Below are 14,269 nucleotides of genomic sequence, written 5' to 3'. Positions count from 1 at the left end.
TTTTCGTTCGAGAGCTCTGACTGTCGTCAGCTTTCGCTGCCACTTCATCAGCTGACTTCAAGGCTGAAAAAAAAAGAGAGCTATTCCATTCTGGGAAGATGGAATGGCAGCGAAAGCACTTTGCTTTTCGTTTGAGAGCTTTGGCTGTCGTCAGCTTTCGCTGCCACTTCATCAGCTGACTTCAAGGCTGAAAAAAAAAAAGACAGCTATACCATTCTGGGAAGATGGAATGGCAGCGAAAGCACTTTGCTTTTCGTTTGAGAGCTTTGACTGTCGTCAGCTTTCGCTGCCATACCATCTTCATAGAGTGGCATAGCTGTCTTTTTTTCAGTCTTGAAGAAGAGGCAAACTCTACCACAGTCGGTTTACTGCTTTTCGTTGACCGTCGTTTCATGTACCGACTTTCTAAGTGCGCACACCGTAAGCACTGTTGCATGCGCGAAAGATATTTTTTTATTATTAAATTTATGCAAAGAGATGGTGGTGCCTGTCAGACGGTGGCGGCTGCTTTATTGCACTTAATCCCTAGATGAGCTCGAAAAAAGCGTCACACAAAAGAAATAGAGGAAAGAGTATAGTGACAACAGTTTTAAAGTTCACACACACATAACAAGTTTCTCAACAGTTCACAAGCATTCCACTACTCATGTTGACGTACACACGACGGCCCTTGCTGGTGGAAAACACAGCGCATACATAAACAAACAAGAGAACCACAGGAACACGATATTGTGAGTGAATACGGGAAACACGTCTACGTAAAAACTGTAAAAGAAATGAATTACTGCGACAAATACAGCGTGGTGACCAAAGTTACAGTTATAAAATTTGGTAACTTTTAGATATTCCTAATTCTTCAAGAAGTTATACTAATGAGCGTGCTGCATTGTGTTGCAAGTGTTCTGATGGTCATGCACCAAGGATTTTATCCAGTGATAGTGGCCTCCTACGCTCAGCAGATGTCTTAGAAAAAAGCAAAACGCCTCTTACTGTATCATAATTTTTGCAGTGTAACAGCAGAAGGTCTTGTTTTATTCAGCCTTCACACTAGAGCACACAGCCCTATCGGTTTTTTAATATCTCGTACAAGATACGTCTAGTATAGGCTGTGCCAATCCGAAGTCTATGAATTGCTGTTTCTATTGAGCAGCTGGTTTTCATGGGGTTCATGGGTTTCATCAGGTGTTGCGAATTGCATGTTAGGTTCTGTCGCATATATTCTGGAGCTTTCCGCACTATATATGAACCAAGTCTTTGTGGAAATCCGACCACGGATCTCGGTTAAAGGAAAATACACATCACTCGCCGCTAGCGGTAGTAGCGAGAGCGCTGAGTTTTGGTGAACTTCGCGTGCAGTGTCATTTGCAGTGGCGTTCGCAGTAATTTCGCAATGACTTAGTATCCACTGGAATACAATATCATGGAGGAAACCCTCACTTGCAGCGTAATTCTTTTGTATTTCGTATATTAATGTACTGTTTACATTCGCTATGCTGATTTCCTCTGTACGCAACAATGAAGCTTGCGAATAGCTCAGAGTTACCCATCGAGAAGATCCTGAGTGTGAAAAAATGAACCATAATGCGGAAAATATGGCGTAGAACTCTACCGTTGTAGATGTAAAGTGGCACTGACTAAACGTTCTTCGCTCTTGGTATGCCGTTATAGAGAACGCCAATGTAGAGCTCCCATTCTTACAAGATCCGTCTGTGCAGACTTGCATGTGGTCCCTGTGGGTAGTAGAGGCGTGTTCAGGTAAACTGTTTGACTGCAATCATGGGTATGTCCCACTTACGAGTTAGACCTGGAATGGAAGTGACGATTTTCGGAAATGGGAGTAGCCGAGGAGGAATGCGAAACGTTTGTTGGCCAGTATTCATGAACGGGCAGAACGTTTCGGCACTGTACGATCTTGGCATTCAAGCGAGCCCCGTTTCCATCTTGAATGGTTTGAGAAAAGGATGATTGACATTGATAGTTTTACTGCAACATGATTGGCATGTTCATTTGCCAAACGAAAATAGTGGAGACATTTTTCGACGTATCTCAGCGTCTTTAAAGGTGGCTGGGGAAACTCGGCATTAGCCAACGCGTTGGCAGATGCCCGAGGTACTCCTTGTGAGGTTTCTTGTGAGCAGTCGTTGAAGAATATCTTCGACGGTGTGAGATCGCCCAAGAGACACTGGAGCACAATATGCTATCCTTTGTCTAATGATTGCGCAGTAAACACGAAATAAGGCTAATGTTGTACCGTCCCACCCAATCTCTGCAAAAGCGACGAATAACGTTAATGAAGGAGTTCCCTTTCTGTTCTAGTACTTTTACGTGCGGAACCCATAACAGCCACCTGCCAAGAACGGCGCCCAGAAGCTTGTGCTGTCGTACAAGCTCCAATCACTTAGAGTCTAGCTCTAACCGAAACTTTTTCAGGTATTTTTTGGTAAAAGGAAGATCAGGAGAATTTTTTTTTTCATTTGATGATCTCATGCCCCTGCTTTTTAAGAACTCTTTAATAATGTTTGCGCCCTCTAGTATGTCCCGCTGAATTTGTTGAGCATTGGGACCAGATGAACATATGCATAAGTCGCCTGCGTAAACAGAATAATGCAAAGAAGTAGGCAAGATACCGGACAATTCAGCCATTACACAATTAAAAAGAAATGGACTGAGTGCACTTTCTTGTGGAAGACCTTGCCTCATTTGTTGCTCCTTGTTTTAACCATCAACCTATTTTATTAATATTTTTCTGTCCCTTAAGAACACTGCGATCCATCTAAATGTTCAACCTGTTATGCCTCTTTTTTTTCTTCAACTCTTATAACACGTGCACGTGGCTAATTGTGTCTAGTTCTCCTTTCATGCCCAGAAAAGTACAGCTACACATATATCTTTTGTCCTGCATGAACATAGACTTACGTTTGCAGTACCCATCAAGATCTTTGCTCAATATGTGTACGCTACGCACTAAAAGCCTACAATGTCAAAAACAACGTCGCAGCGGCTCGGCTTGATGCGCAATGAAACATTCATCGTAACGACCATACGACACACTGAAATGTCCGTGATGCTTAAAAAATGCGCACAGTGGAGTTCAAAAATCACACACGCAGATTGTCTCGAAAGCATTTCATAATCAACTACGGGTAGCCCCCTTGATACAAGACTCAGTAACATGCCCTTTCTTTTTTTTTTCAATGGTAACAGAGGCACCATTAATATGTACATTTATTAGCGTGTGCATACGCAGTGCTGTGAATAAAACATGAATAGAGCACTTGCATAAAGCAAGTCAGTGGTTGGCAGGGTGTGCCCTTGACGCTTTTTACAGGTCCTGCTCAGCGTCCTTCGTACTCTCAATAGGAACACGCGTCACTCTGCGTTCGCTCAAAACCTTGCGGTTAGACGAAGGCAACGCTATAGAAAGACGTTTGTGTTTAGACTAGCCCAAACTAGGTGGGTTGCTATACTGTGACACTGGAGCACTGGAAATCTGTGTCACACAAAGCACACATAAGCCGTGTATTCACTCGCGGCTCTCTTGAGTTGTGTAGCTTGGGAAACTTGGGTACAGGTGCAAAGGAATTTTCTTTCTCCTGGGCATTTTTTTCCCCGACCAGTCTTCAGTGCCTGGAATGGGCATCCTGGCACCTCCATTGGCGTGATAGACGCGCACCTTTCCGGGACACCTGTGGTAGGCATCGAACATCGTTTCGTTCACGGTGTGGGCCCAACCGGTGTCCAGCTGCCGGTTCCACGTACAATCCAGCACGAAGAACAACTCCGGGTACTCCATCCCAATGAGCGTGAAGAAGTCCTGGTGTCCCAGCGACCCATTGAAGCCATACTTCACGCAGATCGGTGCCAGCTTTTCGTAGGTGAGCAGCTCATTGTAAAGCTTGGATGAGCGCATCGCGGCCAAGTCCATGAGCATGACGCCTGTGTTGAACCCCTGCTTACCGGGCCTCGGCATGCCCACGTCAGTACCGGGATGCGCGTCGATGTACGACTGAAAGTCAACGCGATACTGCGGCTGCAAGTCGTGGCCAATGCCGATCAGAGTCTCGTTGCCGAAGCAGTCGAAGTGCCCGTACAGCTTCGCGACGTCCTCTTCGAACTTGAGGTCGAGATCGATGAAAAGAATGCGCTCCAGGTCGAACACTCGGTGGAAGATTTCGGTGATGAAGAACATGTCGTCGTTGTACCGACCGACATCTTTGGTGAAAAAGAGCAGGCGCATGAGCTCGATCACTTCCTTGTTGCTCGCTTCCACGGCAGTTATGTTGTACAGAAAGAACTGCGTTTGAAAAGGAAGTCGCAGGTTAGTGATATGGCCATGATCATTGCACCGAAAACATCTATTTGTAAATTTTAAAAAAACATTAAGAAGATCGGACCCTCAGAAGAGACGGAATACTTGTTGATATTAACATTGCTTTGTCGGTATAGTGATCATTACCATTGATTTATTGCGCAACACAGTTAGCTCGAAAATAACTGCTTACAAAGGAACTTAACTATATCGTCTTTAGTAAGAAGGGGCTATTTCATCCGCTTGCTGATATACTAAGTTTTATGACCTGACAATACAAGAGTATATTTAGCTCAGAGAGAGGCCCGTATATACGTATATAAAATGCAGCCAATTAAACAAATTAGCACCCTGTGGACTTCACGAAAATTTAAGGGCAATTTTCTGCTGAAACGGAACCGTAAAGGTATTCAATAAAGAACAAACAAGAAAACAGAGTACAGTTGTGATTGCCTGTACATCCGAAACTGTGTATATTCTGATGTAAAGCTCGAGTACCATAGGCTCGCACGCATGCATCGAAATTGAGCTTGGTGCGGGAGCATTTTACTGCGGTAAGCAGTTAACTACTAGGAATCGGTATAAATATAAACACACGTAATGTAAGGTCACGCTGATTTTGCCAGCTTCAAGGTGAATAGAAAAAAATATGAGATATACAGTGGCCTGAAGAAAGGAGTAGCAAATTTCCAAGAAGACGGCCCATAATTGGCATAAATAAGCTCTAAAGATGGAGCCATTGCAGGCTTGAGGAAGACAAAACCCCTACAGGATCTATGACAGAGTGGACACGAAACCGAGCGCGAACATTCCACAAATGTCAGCGTGAGAATAAAAGAACATTGAGCTAACGTTTTATCGCAATAAACGGCACAAAGCTATAAACATGCCTGCCCCTTTTTAACGAACGCGAAGGAACGTATGACGCGAGAATTCGGCGTAAGCACTACATGTATCCTTGAACAATGCTAAGTTTCAAACAATAGTATCGCCGAGCTTTCATTCGCGCAAGCTTCTTGCAATGTCATAATTCTAACTTGAAGGAGAAGTTGGCGCTTTTAGGGAGGCAGTGACTACTCCTTATCGCATGGCAAGCTCATAATAGTTTACCATAGCCGTTCTCGATTGTTTAATAGCGCTACGAATTTTGTCAGCTCACAGCCTACTGTTACTCCATGTTCAGCGCTTAATTACGCAAGTTAGTATCGTCTGAGATTCCTAAAAATTATCAATTCTAATTCAATTTTACATGATGTGGAACTCTTTGGTAGCTTACAAATGGCAGATATTTTCTGAAATGTTGCGATAATTAAGGGTTGATAAAGCTGTATAGTAAGCTTTATGCCTCCACAGAGTGCAATGACGATTTGGGCGCGCAAGTTTTAACCACAGGCTTCTAAATATCCCTCTTAACATTTAAAGCTGATAAACACTCTCACCTGAAACTTTCTCTTCGATTCATTTTGGACACTGCCAAGCGTGCGGCTGAGTCTCATGTAGCTTTGAGGGTCGGCCAGCACGTGGAAGCGAACCGAACTCTTCGTGCGGGCCAGCATGCTCTTCAGGCAGTGGCTCATAGTTCTCGTCACTTTCATATTTCGATACGCCCACTTGGCCACGAACACTACGTCCACCTTCCCGTGGGCAGCGGAAGTCCGTGAGGCCTCGCAAGCCGCCGAGGCCGCGTCGGTGGTGGTTTCCACCGGTGCGACAAGAGGCGCGATCGTGGACAGCGGCGACAAGTTCGACGTTTGGTGTCTGTACTTCGGGGGCGGAACGCCCGAGAGATTGCACCAGATTATCACAAACACGCCCAACACAAAGAGGGAGTAGACGGCCAGGCGAGCCGCTATCGACTGCATCTTTGGTGGTGCGCTGAACACGTTTCGAAGACTAGCCGTTCAAGAGTGTCGCGGCGAGTTCTTATCGCAGGTGCACTCGACGAATCGCGCCATCATACACACTATCACACTCGCAAACGTCAACCGTTGGCGCTCGGTTGCACTCCCTTCGATCGCGCGCTTGCAAGCAAAGACATGCAACTCGAGCGATTGGATTGAACACCGCTCATTTGCGTATCCTGTGAAAACAGCGATAAGGAGTCGGTGTCGTGGGCGAAAGCTTCGTAACTAGCACAAACCCGATGATTCACTGCAAAACACGCTCCATGCTGTATCACGCAAGTAGCCGCGATCCCACAGATGGTATCGTGAACGAGCTCCTGGGTCTGCCACAGTAGCCGTTCATCTCACTTTCCGTCTTCTACAAGTAGGCCGGTCGTTGGATGCTTCACAAATGTAGCTGTTGGGGGATGTGGTACCTAAGTTCTTCATGCTGGCTCGATACGATTTCTTTCTTTCAAACACGCAGGAGCACACACGACGGTCCGCAGGAACTCGGCTTCGCTTCCCTTCGCGCCAAACAGCTGCTCTCTTGGGAGAAAGTTAGGCGCGTCTCTTCGAAAGTTCTTCGGCTTCGGTGGGCGAGTGCACGGTGGGCAGTGACGGCGGCGAGCGCTTCGTGTGTGACCGACGTCAAGGAACGAGACCGGTCGTGCCTGCGATAAACCGGTTCACGGCGACCTTCTTTCCTCGGCACCGGCGAAGGCTCCGAAAGCGTCGGCGGCGTCGGCTGTCCACCGCGCTCACTTTTTCGCCGGCGGGCGGAGGCCAGCGGCGGCGGGCTTCCGCTGTCTGCCGCCCTTGTCGAGCGAGCCACGCCAGCAGGTCCAATGACCGACTTGACACAACGGCGGACGTGGGAGGAGTCCGAGAGTGAGCAAGTGCACGCGCGGAATGCAAGGCACCCTCATCACGCTGGTGTATACGGTCAGTGTATACACCAGCGCTTGGGCACACGGCGTTCGACTCGTAGATTGCAATTAGCGTCTTTTTACTCTTCTTGAACATTCCGCGCACAGCCTACCTTTTTCCCATCGGATGCCAATTGCTCCACTGGGCTATTAACCATGCACCGTCACCTATCAGCCACGTTTCAAACATTTTTGCTGAGTATACACTCGGACTGTCTTGCGCCGCGATTGAAACCCCGCATCGCGACAATGTGGCCCTTTGTCTTGGACTTCTCGGCCTTCATTACGCAAAGCTCTCACGCGAAATCCCCAGGGTAAACAACCAAACGTCCTTAGACGAACCGGTGCTTCCGCATGGGAGGAATTTGCCCTTGTTGGTGTCTCGTGCTGCGAGAAAATATACCAAATCAAACACGGGCTGTGAGGAAGGAGGCGATACACGCGCGTGTGTCGGGTCCTTCTTCAGTTCATGTCATATTTGCGCTATTTCCTCGCCACAGGCGGTGCTTCCGATCCCGAGCCTGTTTCCCTGTTTTGAGCACGGCTGGTACGCTTCGTGCTCAAAGATGACGGTCTCCCATGTTTATCAGAAAAACAAAAGATTGACTGGAAAAAAAATTCGGATCCCGTCCAAGGCTAATGATGCGATCGCCAAATGCGGTAACATGCAAAGAAATATTCGCGTTAAAAACAGCATGGGGCGAAAGCGACGCAGACATTGACGGCGGACAACCACCGGCGACCAGTTGCCAGCTCCGAACTGGTTACGGAGAGAAGTCGTTCGATGTGAAACCAGAAGCGCAGGGCATACATTCCGAGAATTTTTTCGCTCTGAAACAGCCGTCTATGATGGCTCGCAGTTCGCGCTTGCCGGTTTCAACAACGACCGGCTTGAGTCTCTTGTTGGGCGCCACTTAGTGCGGTCGATCCTGCAATCACTGTCAATCGCCAGCATGAATACGCATTTACACAATATATGAGCGCCCTGAGCGTGCGCGAATGCAATGTGTTTCAAGCAACGGTTGCCGCAAGGCTAGATCCGCCAACACCTTCCTGTCTCCTGCTTCTCACGAAATGGCGGTTACAAAGCTTTTTTATTCCTATTATTTTACGTTATTTTTTTTTTCGAAGCATTCTTTGCCTCTTACCTAATAATTTGTCGTAGGTAGAAATACGGGACAGTTTCTGTCTCGCCTGAATGGCGGTCCTCACTAACAAATCGAAAATGTGTCCGATTGTGCAATTTAAATAAGGGTACACCCGCGGAATAGCCGGATGTTCTACTTATTAGGCCACAGGCGCCGGCGTGGAACAACGGAATGTCAACGGACTCACCTCTCCTGTTCCCTCTGGGTTCTGAGAACATTTGCTACTGAGGTCGAGAACTAAATCGAGAACTTAACGTTATATGAGGAGCAGGCGCAGAAGACGCAGCGTAAAGTCTGAACACAAGACCTGAACCTATAATGTCGTATTACAGATAGCCATAAAGCACACCAATCTGTTAAAAGAGTGGTGAGCTGTATTTCCCGGATTCCTTTAGTTATTTAGTTTTATTTCGCTTAGCCATTTCATATGTGCCACGGAGGATGTGCCCGTTCATGGTATATCCTCCAGAATGGTATGCCCCACTGTGACCCAATGGGGTCCCTAAACGTTGCTTGATTCTGCGACATCGCTGCGTACACGTCTCAAACTGTGCATTCGCCGGACTTGTAGTTTGAATTTCGGCATAGCTTGTGATCAGTGTAGTGCATAAATATAAAGCATTACCGGCTCTCCCGCAATCGAGAGCAGATGTAAGTATGAAATGGCTACCGGCAAAGCAGATTTGTTGGAGATGATAATAGCCACTATACTAAAATGGGCGTAGTGCATGCTCGAAACGGCACACCTCACCACGCCACACCACACCGCACCACGCTACACTGTGCACTGGTCCATATGGACGCAATACTTTCCTGTCACAGACAGAACCTCATTGGAAGACTCGTCTCGGACAGCCAGCCATCCGCGGTGCACCGGACGCACGGAGTGGCCGGACGCTATAGCGGCGCTGCCGAGGCGCCGCTACATTACATTACATTACATGGGATTAGACGTTGCTTGGAATGAGTGTAAACCAAATTGTACGCATCACCGTTAGTTGTAAATATTTTAATTAACTGCTTTACTAAAGCTTCGCTTCACATAGATTCCAACACATGCGTTGGATCTGCGTTTTTTTTTTTATCGCGTTTACAGAGTGTCCAACAGGGAGATGAAACTAGGCACATTGCACAAGGTCGACGATATTCAATGTTGCCACCATGCAGTCGGAAAAAAAATCTCTGAATTCACGTGCTGGAACATAGTTCCATGTTTTCTCATGTAATGTCCTGTTCATGGACCTTTGAGGTATACTCAAAGGACCCTTGAGGTATAATAAATAAACAAGTAAATAAAATACGTCCATTCTTGGAAGTCGCTTCATCTGCGCAGTTCTCTTTATTTTATCATACATACTAACAGATTATACGCTTGCTACAGGTAATTGCCCCTAATCCGAAATATTTCATTTATATGAAGGTTCTCGGAACCAACATGTGGCATTTTATTGCATCTGAACAACATTTTATTTGATAAATAGAATTGTGAAAACGCTATAGGTAGTAAAACGTTAAGCTCTTCGCTTCACGGTGTTCGGACGCATCGAAGCCTGTCCTCACCTGCAAAAGCCAGGAAGATTAGGATTAGTGAGCTTGCTTTGCAATGATGCAATATCTAGGGTTTTTTATCCACATCTGCTGCCACATTGTAATTGGCTTGCCGCAATTAGGAGCACAAAAATCATACAACCTTATCCCGAGTGTGATGCCCCATTTGCCGTGGCCTAGGCTTAACAATCTGAATATGGAATGAACTTAAAAACCCTACTACGTAATCACAATGCTACAATGGTCATGAATTACTTTATTTACGAAGTGATCACTATTTGTAAGAAAAAAGTATAAACCCATTTTGTTCAAGCAAAAAATAACTATAAGTCACAAATTTGCCCACTCGATCGAGCGTCATATTTCTGTGAGGAGCAATACTTGCGGCTCATAGCTGCATTATAGTCGCGGACAACTTTCTGTAGCAAGGACGAGAGAGTAACGGATGCAAATCGCACACAAGCTAGGGCGCTCCTGAAAAAAAAAAAGATTTCAACGTTCTCATACGGGTGAGTTTAAGCAGGGTAAAAGAACAGATAAATGTCTTATTGACAACAGCAAAATAAGACAAACGCACAGGGTTAAATTTCCACTGTTCGTCCTGCTTTTCTCTTTACATTTGGGCAAAAGCTAAACCGTCACTCGTGGAGGTTACGCTAATTCCCCCATTATCTCTTCCAAGAAACCGAAAGTGCTGTCAATCTCTGACGAGCTACATGGCGCAGTAGCCCATGTGCAGAAGATCCGCCCCCTTAGTTTTTTTCCCTTCGTTGCCACGGAAGGTGTCCCGCTAGTACAAACAATGTTTTCATGCGCCTTCCTTGCCCCCTCCCCTCCTTTTTCTTTTCTTTTTTAACAGCGATAGTTCTCTTTGGTTCTTTCGGGGGATTGCGTGGTGATTCGTCCATAATTTCGTTCTGAGTACGAAAGCCCCTCATTTGATGAAAGATAATGTGATGTGGGTGTCGTGGAGCGTAGAGTGTCGCGGATCGCAGAGGAGTGAGAGAAATAAAACTGTTTAAAATGAAGCATTTTCCAGAAAGAAGCAAATAAACGTCAGCAAAGAAATGTTAGCAAAGAAAAGAAGCAATGCAGTGGTATCAAAGAAAAAGAAGCAAAGCAAATGCTACAGCTGAGTAACTGTATAACGCGATGCGATGGAATATTGGGATCAGCCAACCCCCACCTATCATTGCACTGCCTCCAGGATCGACCAGCGTAGAATAATAAACTGATCCTCATCGCGCACTGCTGTCAGTATTGGTCCACAAAGACACCACCTATGATTACACAGTCTCCAAGATCGGCTTGGTCGGTGAGACTCACGACTAGAGCACTGCACAGGCCTGATTTTTCGGCTCGGGCCCAACCCTGCCTCGCTTTATGAAGCCCGAGCACAGCCCGGGCACGGCCCGGGCCTGTGGTTCCAAGCCCAGGTGTTCATTACTAAGCTTAGCCAGGACCCACGTGTGCATGACCAAGACCGCGCTTGTAGGTAAAATATATATGTATATATATTTAATTACTTACAGATTGTACGTAATGGGTCAGCCTCACATTTTCGTGGTCTATTAGCTGCAGTGTATAAACAATAAAACACCGCAATCTTTCTTCCTCCCATGGAAACATCAGTGATCTGGCTCATTGCCTGTGGTGTTATTTTTCCACTGGTGCGCATGTCGCACCAGCGGAAAATATATCTATATAGTTTCTATCTATATATTACCTAAAATTTTACATATCTTACCTTGATCGTAAGATATATAGTATGTATATACAGGGTCTCCCAAGTATCATGCACCAAGTTTTAAATATATATGCAGATGCCACGTAGCTAGACAAAACCAAGGTAATGTTGTTTGCTGTGGCTTGGAGATAGATATTTTATTACTTTTGCATTCCGCCTAATCGCATAATTATCCTCAATTATTCGAAACTTCTCAAATATTGTACTTAGATGGGAAAAGCGTCAATGAGAAAATTGTCTAGCAACATGGAAAACTCCCTATACAGCTTTCTCTTGCTCAGTACTTGCTACATAAAATTCTTTTTCCGAGCTTGAAAGAAGCCCGCGAATACATTAAATATTTCCGTGCTACTGGCCACTCGGGGCACTTTTCAATTGCGCAACACCAGGCATCGAAAGGCGACTGCTTACCATCCGCAGCCCAACGGACTTACGGAGCGATCAAACAAGACCCTCACAGACGTGCTCTTTATGTACATCTACGTCCAGCACAAACGTGGGATCGCATCTTGCCTTACGCGACCTTCGCGTATAATACCACCGCACGAAACACAACGCACTTGATCCCATTTAGCCTCCTTTACGGCTACGGAGTTCAGACGATGCTGGACGCTATGCTTCCGTGCCAGGACGACGGCCGTAATTTGCTGAGCGCGCTGAGGAAGCTCAATAGCTCGCGCGGCTGCACATCGGTCAGCAGTAGCACGTAGATGCACGGCGTTATACATCCGCCGCAGACAGATGTGCTACAGTCCCGGAGACCCAAGTGTGGGTGTGGTACCCTGTTCACCGCCACGCCCATTGTGAACAAACACGGCGTACGCCATGCACGCCATATGTACGTGTAAAAACACGGTGTAGACAACAACCTAGACTTGACGTAGTTCACGTCAAACATATGTTGCGCGTTCATGATTGTTCTTTTTTTTCATTTATTCATTTCGATATTTACGCTCCTATTTGCAGCTAACACGGTTACCTTTCTCTTTCTTGAGACTGTGCACGTCACGTTTCATCTCTGTTGTACTTTTTTCCTTCCTGTAGCTCTCCCTGTGTTCTATGCGCGAGCATCTGCCGTGAGAATTTTTCCCCCTTTGTTGCACCACTTCTTGAGCATCGAGCCGACGCTCTTCCCGAGGAAGGGGGATAATGCCACCTGCAGTAGTGGGCGCAAAGCACGAGAAGGGACAAGGAAGGACAATAACGAGGAAGTGCGCGTGCTTCACACCCCGCTCGATATATAGCCGGGTCTCACCACCGTGTTTTTCAGGGGCCAGCTAGCCTCAATAAACGTCGCCAGTCCACTTTCAAGATACGTGACGATATTTCGCTATCAGCGCTGCCGTCTACGCCTCCGTTATTCATATATTACGTGAACTATAATGCGTATACGTGGACCGGATAAATGTTCCTAACTAGAGAGACAGAGAATTTACTGATAAGCTGGAGATGTTATTCGTATTGTTTTTATCCAGTAGTCTCGAGGCACAGGTACATCGATGCATGAAGACAGGTTTCAAGGACGCGGTCCTTGTCTCATGTGCAGGTAAAATCCTCACGAAGTTAAAGCTCTCCCACCGCGACTTGGAGCAGCGTACTAGTCCGGTTGAAAGGAGTAAAAAAGTAGCGGTAATGCCCTACGTTCATTCTCTCACACAGATTTTTAAAAGTAGGGGCCAGATATGGTGTCAAAGTTTTGTTTTGAGCTCCCGATAAAGTTGGTAAGGTGGGAGCAGCTGTCCAAAGAAAGAGAAGGAACAGGAAAGAACACAGGCTGTAAAATAAACCATAGAAAAAAGCCCATCCCCTGTGAGATTGCTGTTATTTACGAAATCCCTTTGTCCTGCGACCTTACGGACATTGGACAGACAGGCCGATGCATTAATGTGAGGCTGTCGGAACACCAGAATTCTTTAGACAAGATATCTACAAACCTGGCAAAGCACTGTTTCGAATGCGTGTAAACCTTTCTTTGACGACAGAAAAATCCTGTTTTTGCACACTGGTAGCAGTACAAGAGAAGTGGCTGAAGCAATTCACATGACAAAACGTCAACTTTCCGTAGCCTTAATTATCTTAGAAAGAAATGGGCTTGTTGAAAAGGGGTGAACAACGATGTTAGTCTCAGCTGCGACCACGAGGTAACGTTTTGGGAATGACAAGTGCTTTTATTGGCATAGAGCATGCGCGTCCGTTTGATGTAAGTTTTCAAAAAGCAAACGTGTTTTTCCAGTAAACGCAGTCGTAAGTCAACGCCGTGTGTGTCCCATCCTCTTTTCTGTGTCCTCTGTCGTTAGCGCTGCATTTAAACATTATTGAAAACCACCGACTCGCCCAATCTTCCTCTAAAGATGGTAGCTTGGCTGATTACCTGGCATGCTACTTCAGGGGCCATGCGCGCAGATTTACGGGAGAACACTGGAGTGAGTGGCTTGGGCGGTCCCTGAGAGATAGAAGAACCAAACTTGTCCAGAGATACCGACAGCGGAATGCGATCAACACGACGTGGAGGTTAAAGGAAGCACAGGCGTATACGAGACCGGCGCGAGGTCAATATGCCCACTGAAGGCCGTGCTGCATGCAGACACGAGCGACGGCCACTCTTAACTGCGCGTGTACACCACACATGGTCTTGCCTTCGCTTTGCTCCGCGAGTGTCTCATTTACGTCACCGTCACGTGGTGAACGACGCACGAACCGGCAAA

General features: G+C 46.4%; 1 protein-coding gene across 1 annotated transcript; it reads right to left on the bottom strand.

Moving 5' to 3' along the window:
• Positions 1 to 478: 478 nt before the first annotated feature.
• Positions 479 to 7,132, bottom strand: LOC126536356 (xyloside xylosyltransferase 1-like). The gene is made up of 2 exons (XM_050183288.3): positions 5,749 to 7,132; positions 479 to 4,294 (listed from the first exon to the last, which is right to left on the bottom strand). Exons 1-2 carry the CDS (start codon positions 6,169 to 6,171, stop codon positions 3,524 to 3,526), a joined length of 1,194 nt encoding a protein of 397 aa, XP_050039245.1. The 5' UTR covers positions 6,172 to 7,132; the 3' UTR covers positions 479 to 3,523.
• Between the last annotated feature and the right edge of the window lie 7,137 nt (positions 7,133 to 14,269).

Source organism: Dermacentor andersoni, chromosome 4, assembly GCF_023375885.2.
Source record: "Dermacentor andersoni chromosome 4, qqDerAnde1_hic_scaffold, whole genome shotgun sequence".
Classification (NCBI taxonomy): Eukaryota; Metazoa; Arthropoda; class Arachnida; order Ixodida; family Ixodidae; genus Dermacentor; species Dermacentor andersoni.
The sequence above is the reverse complement of the archived record's forward strand: the minus strand, read 5'-3'. Positions and strand labels throughout refer to the sequence as shown.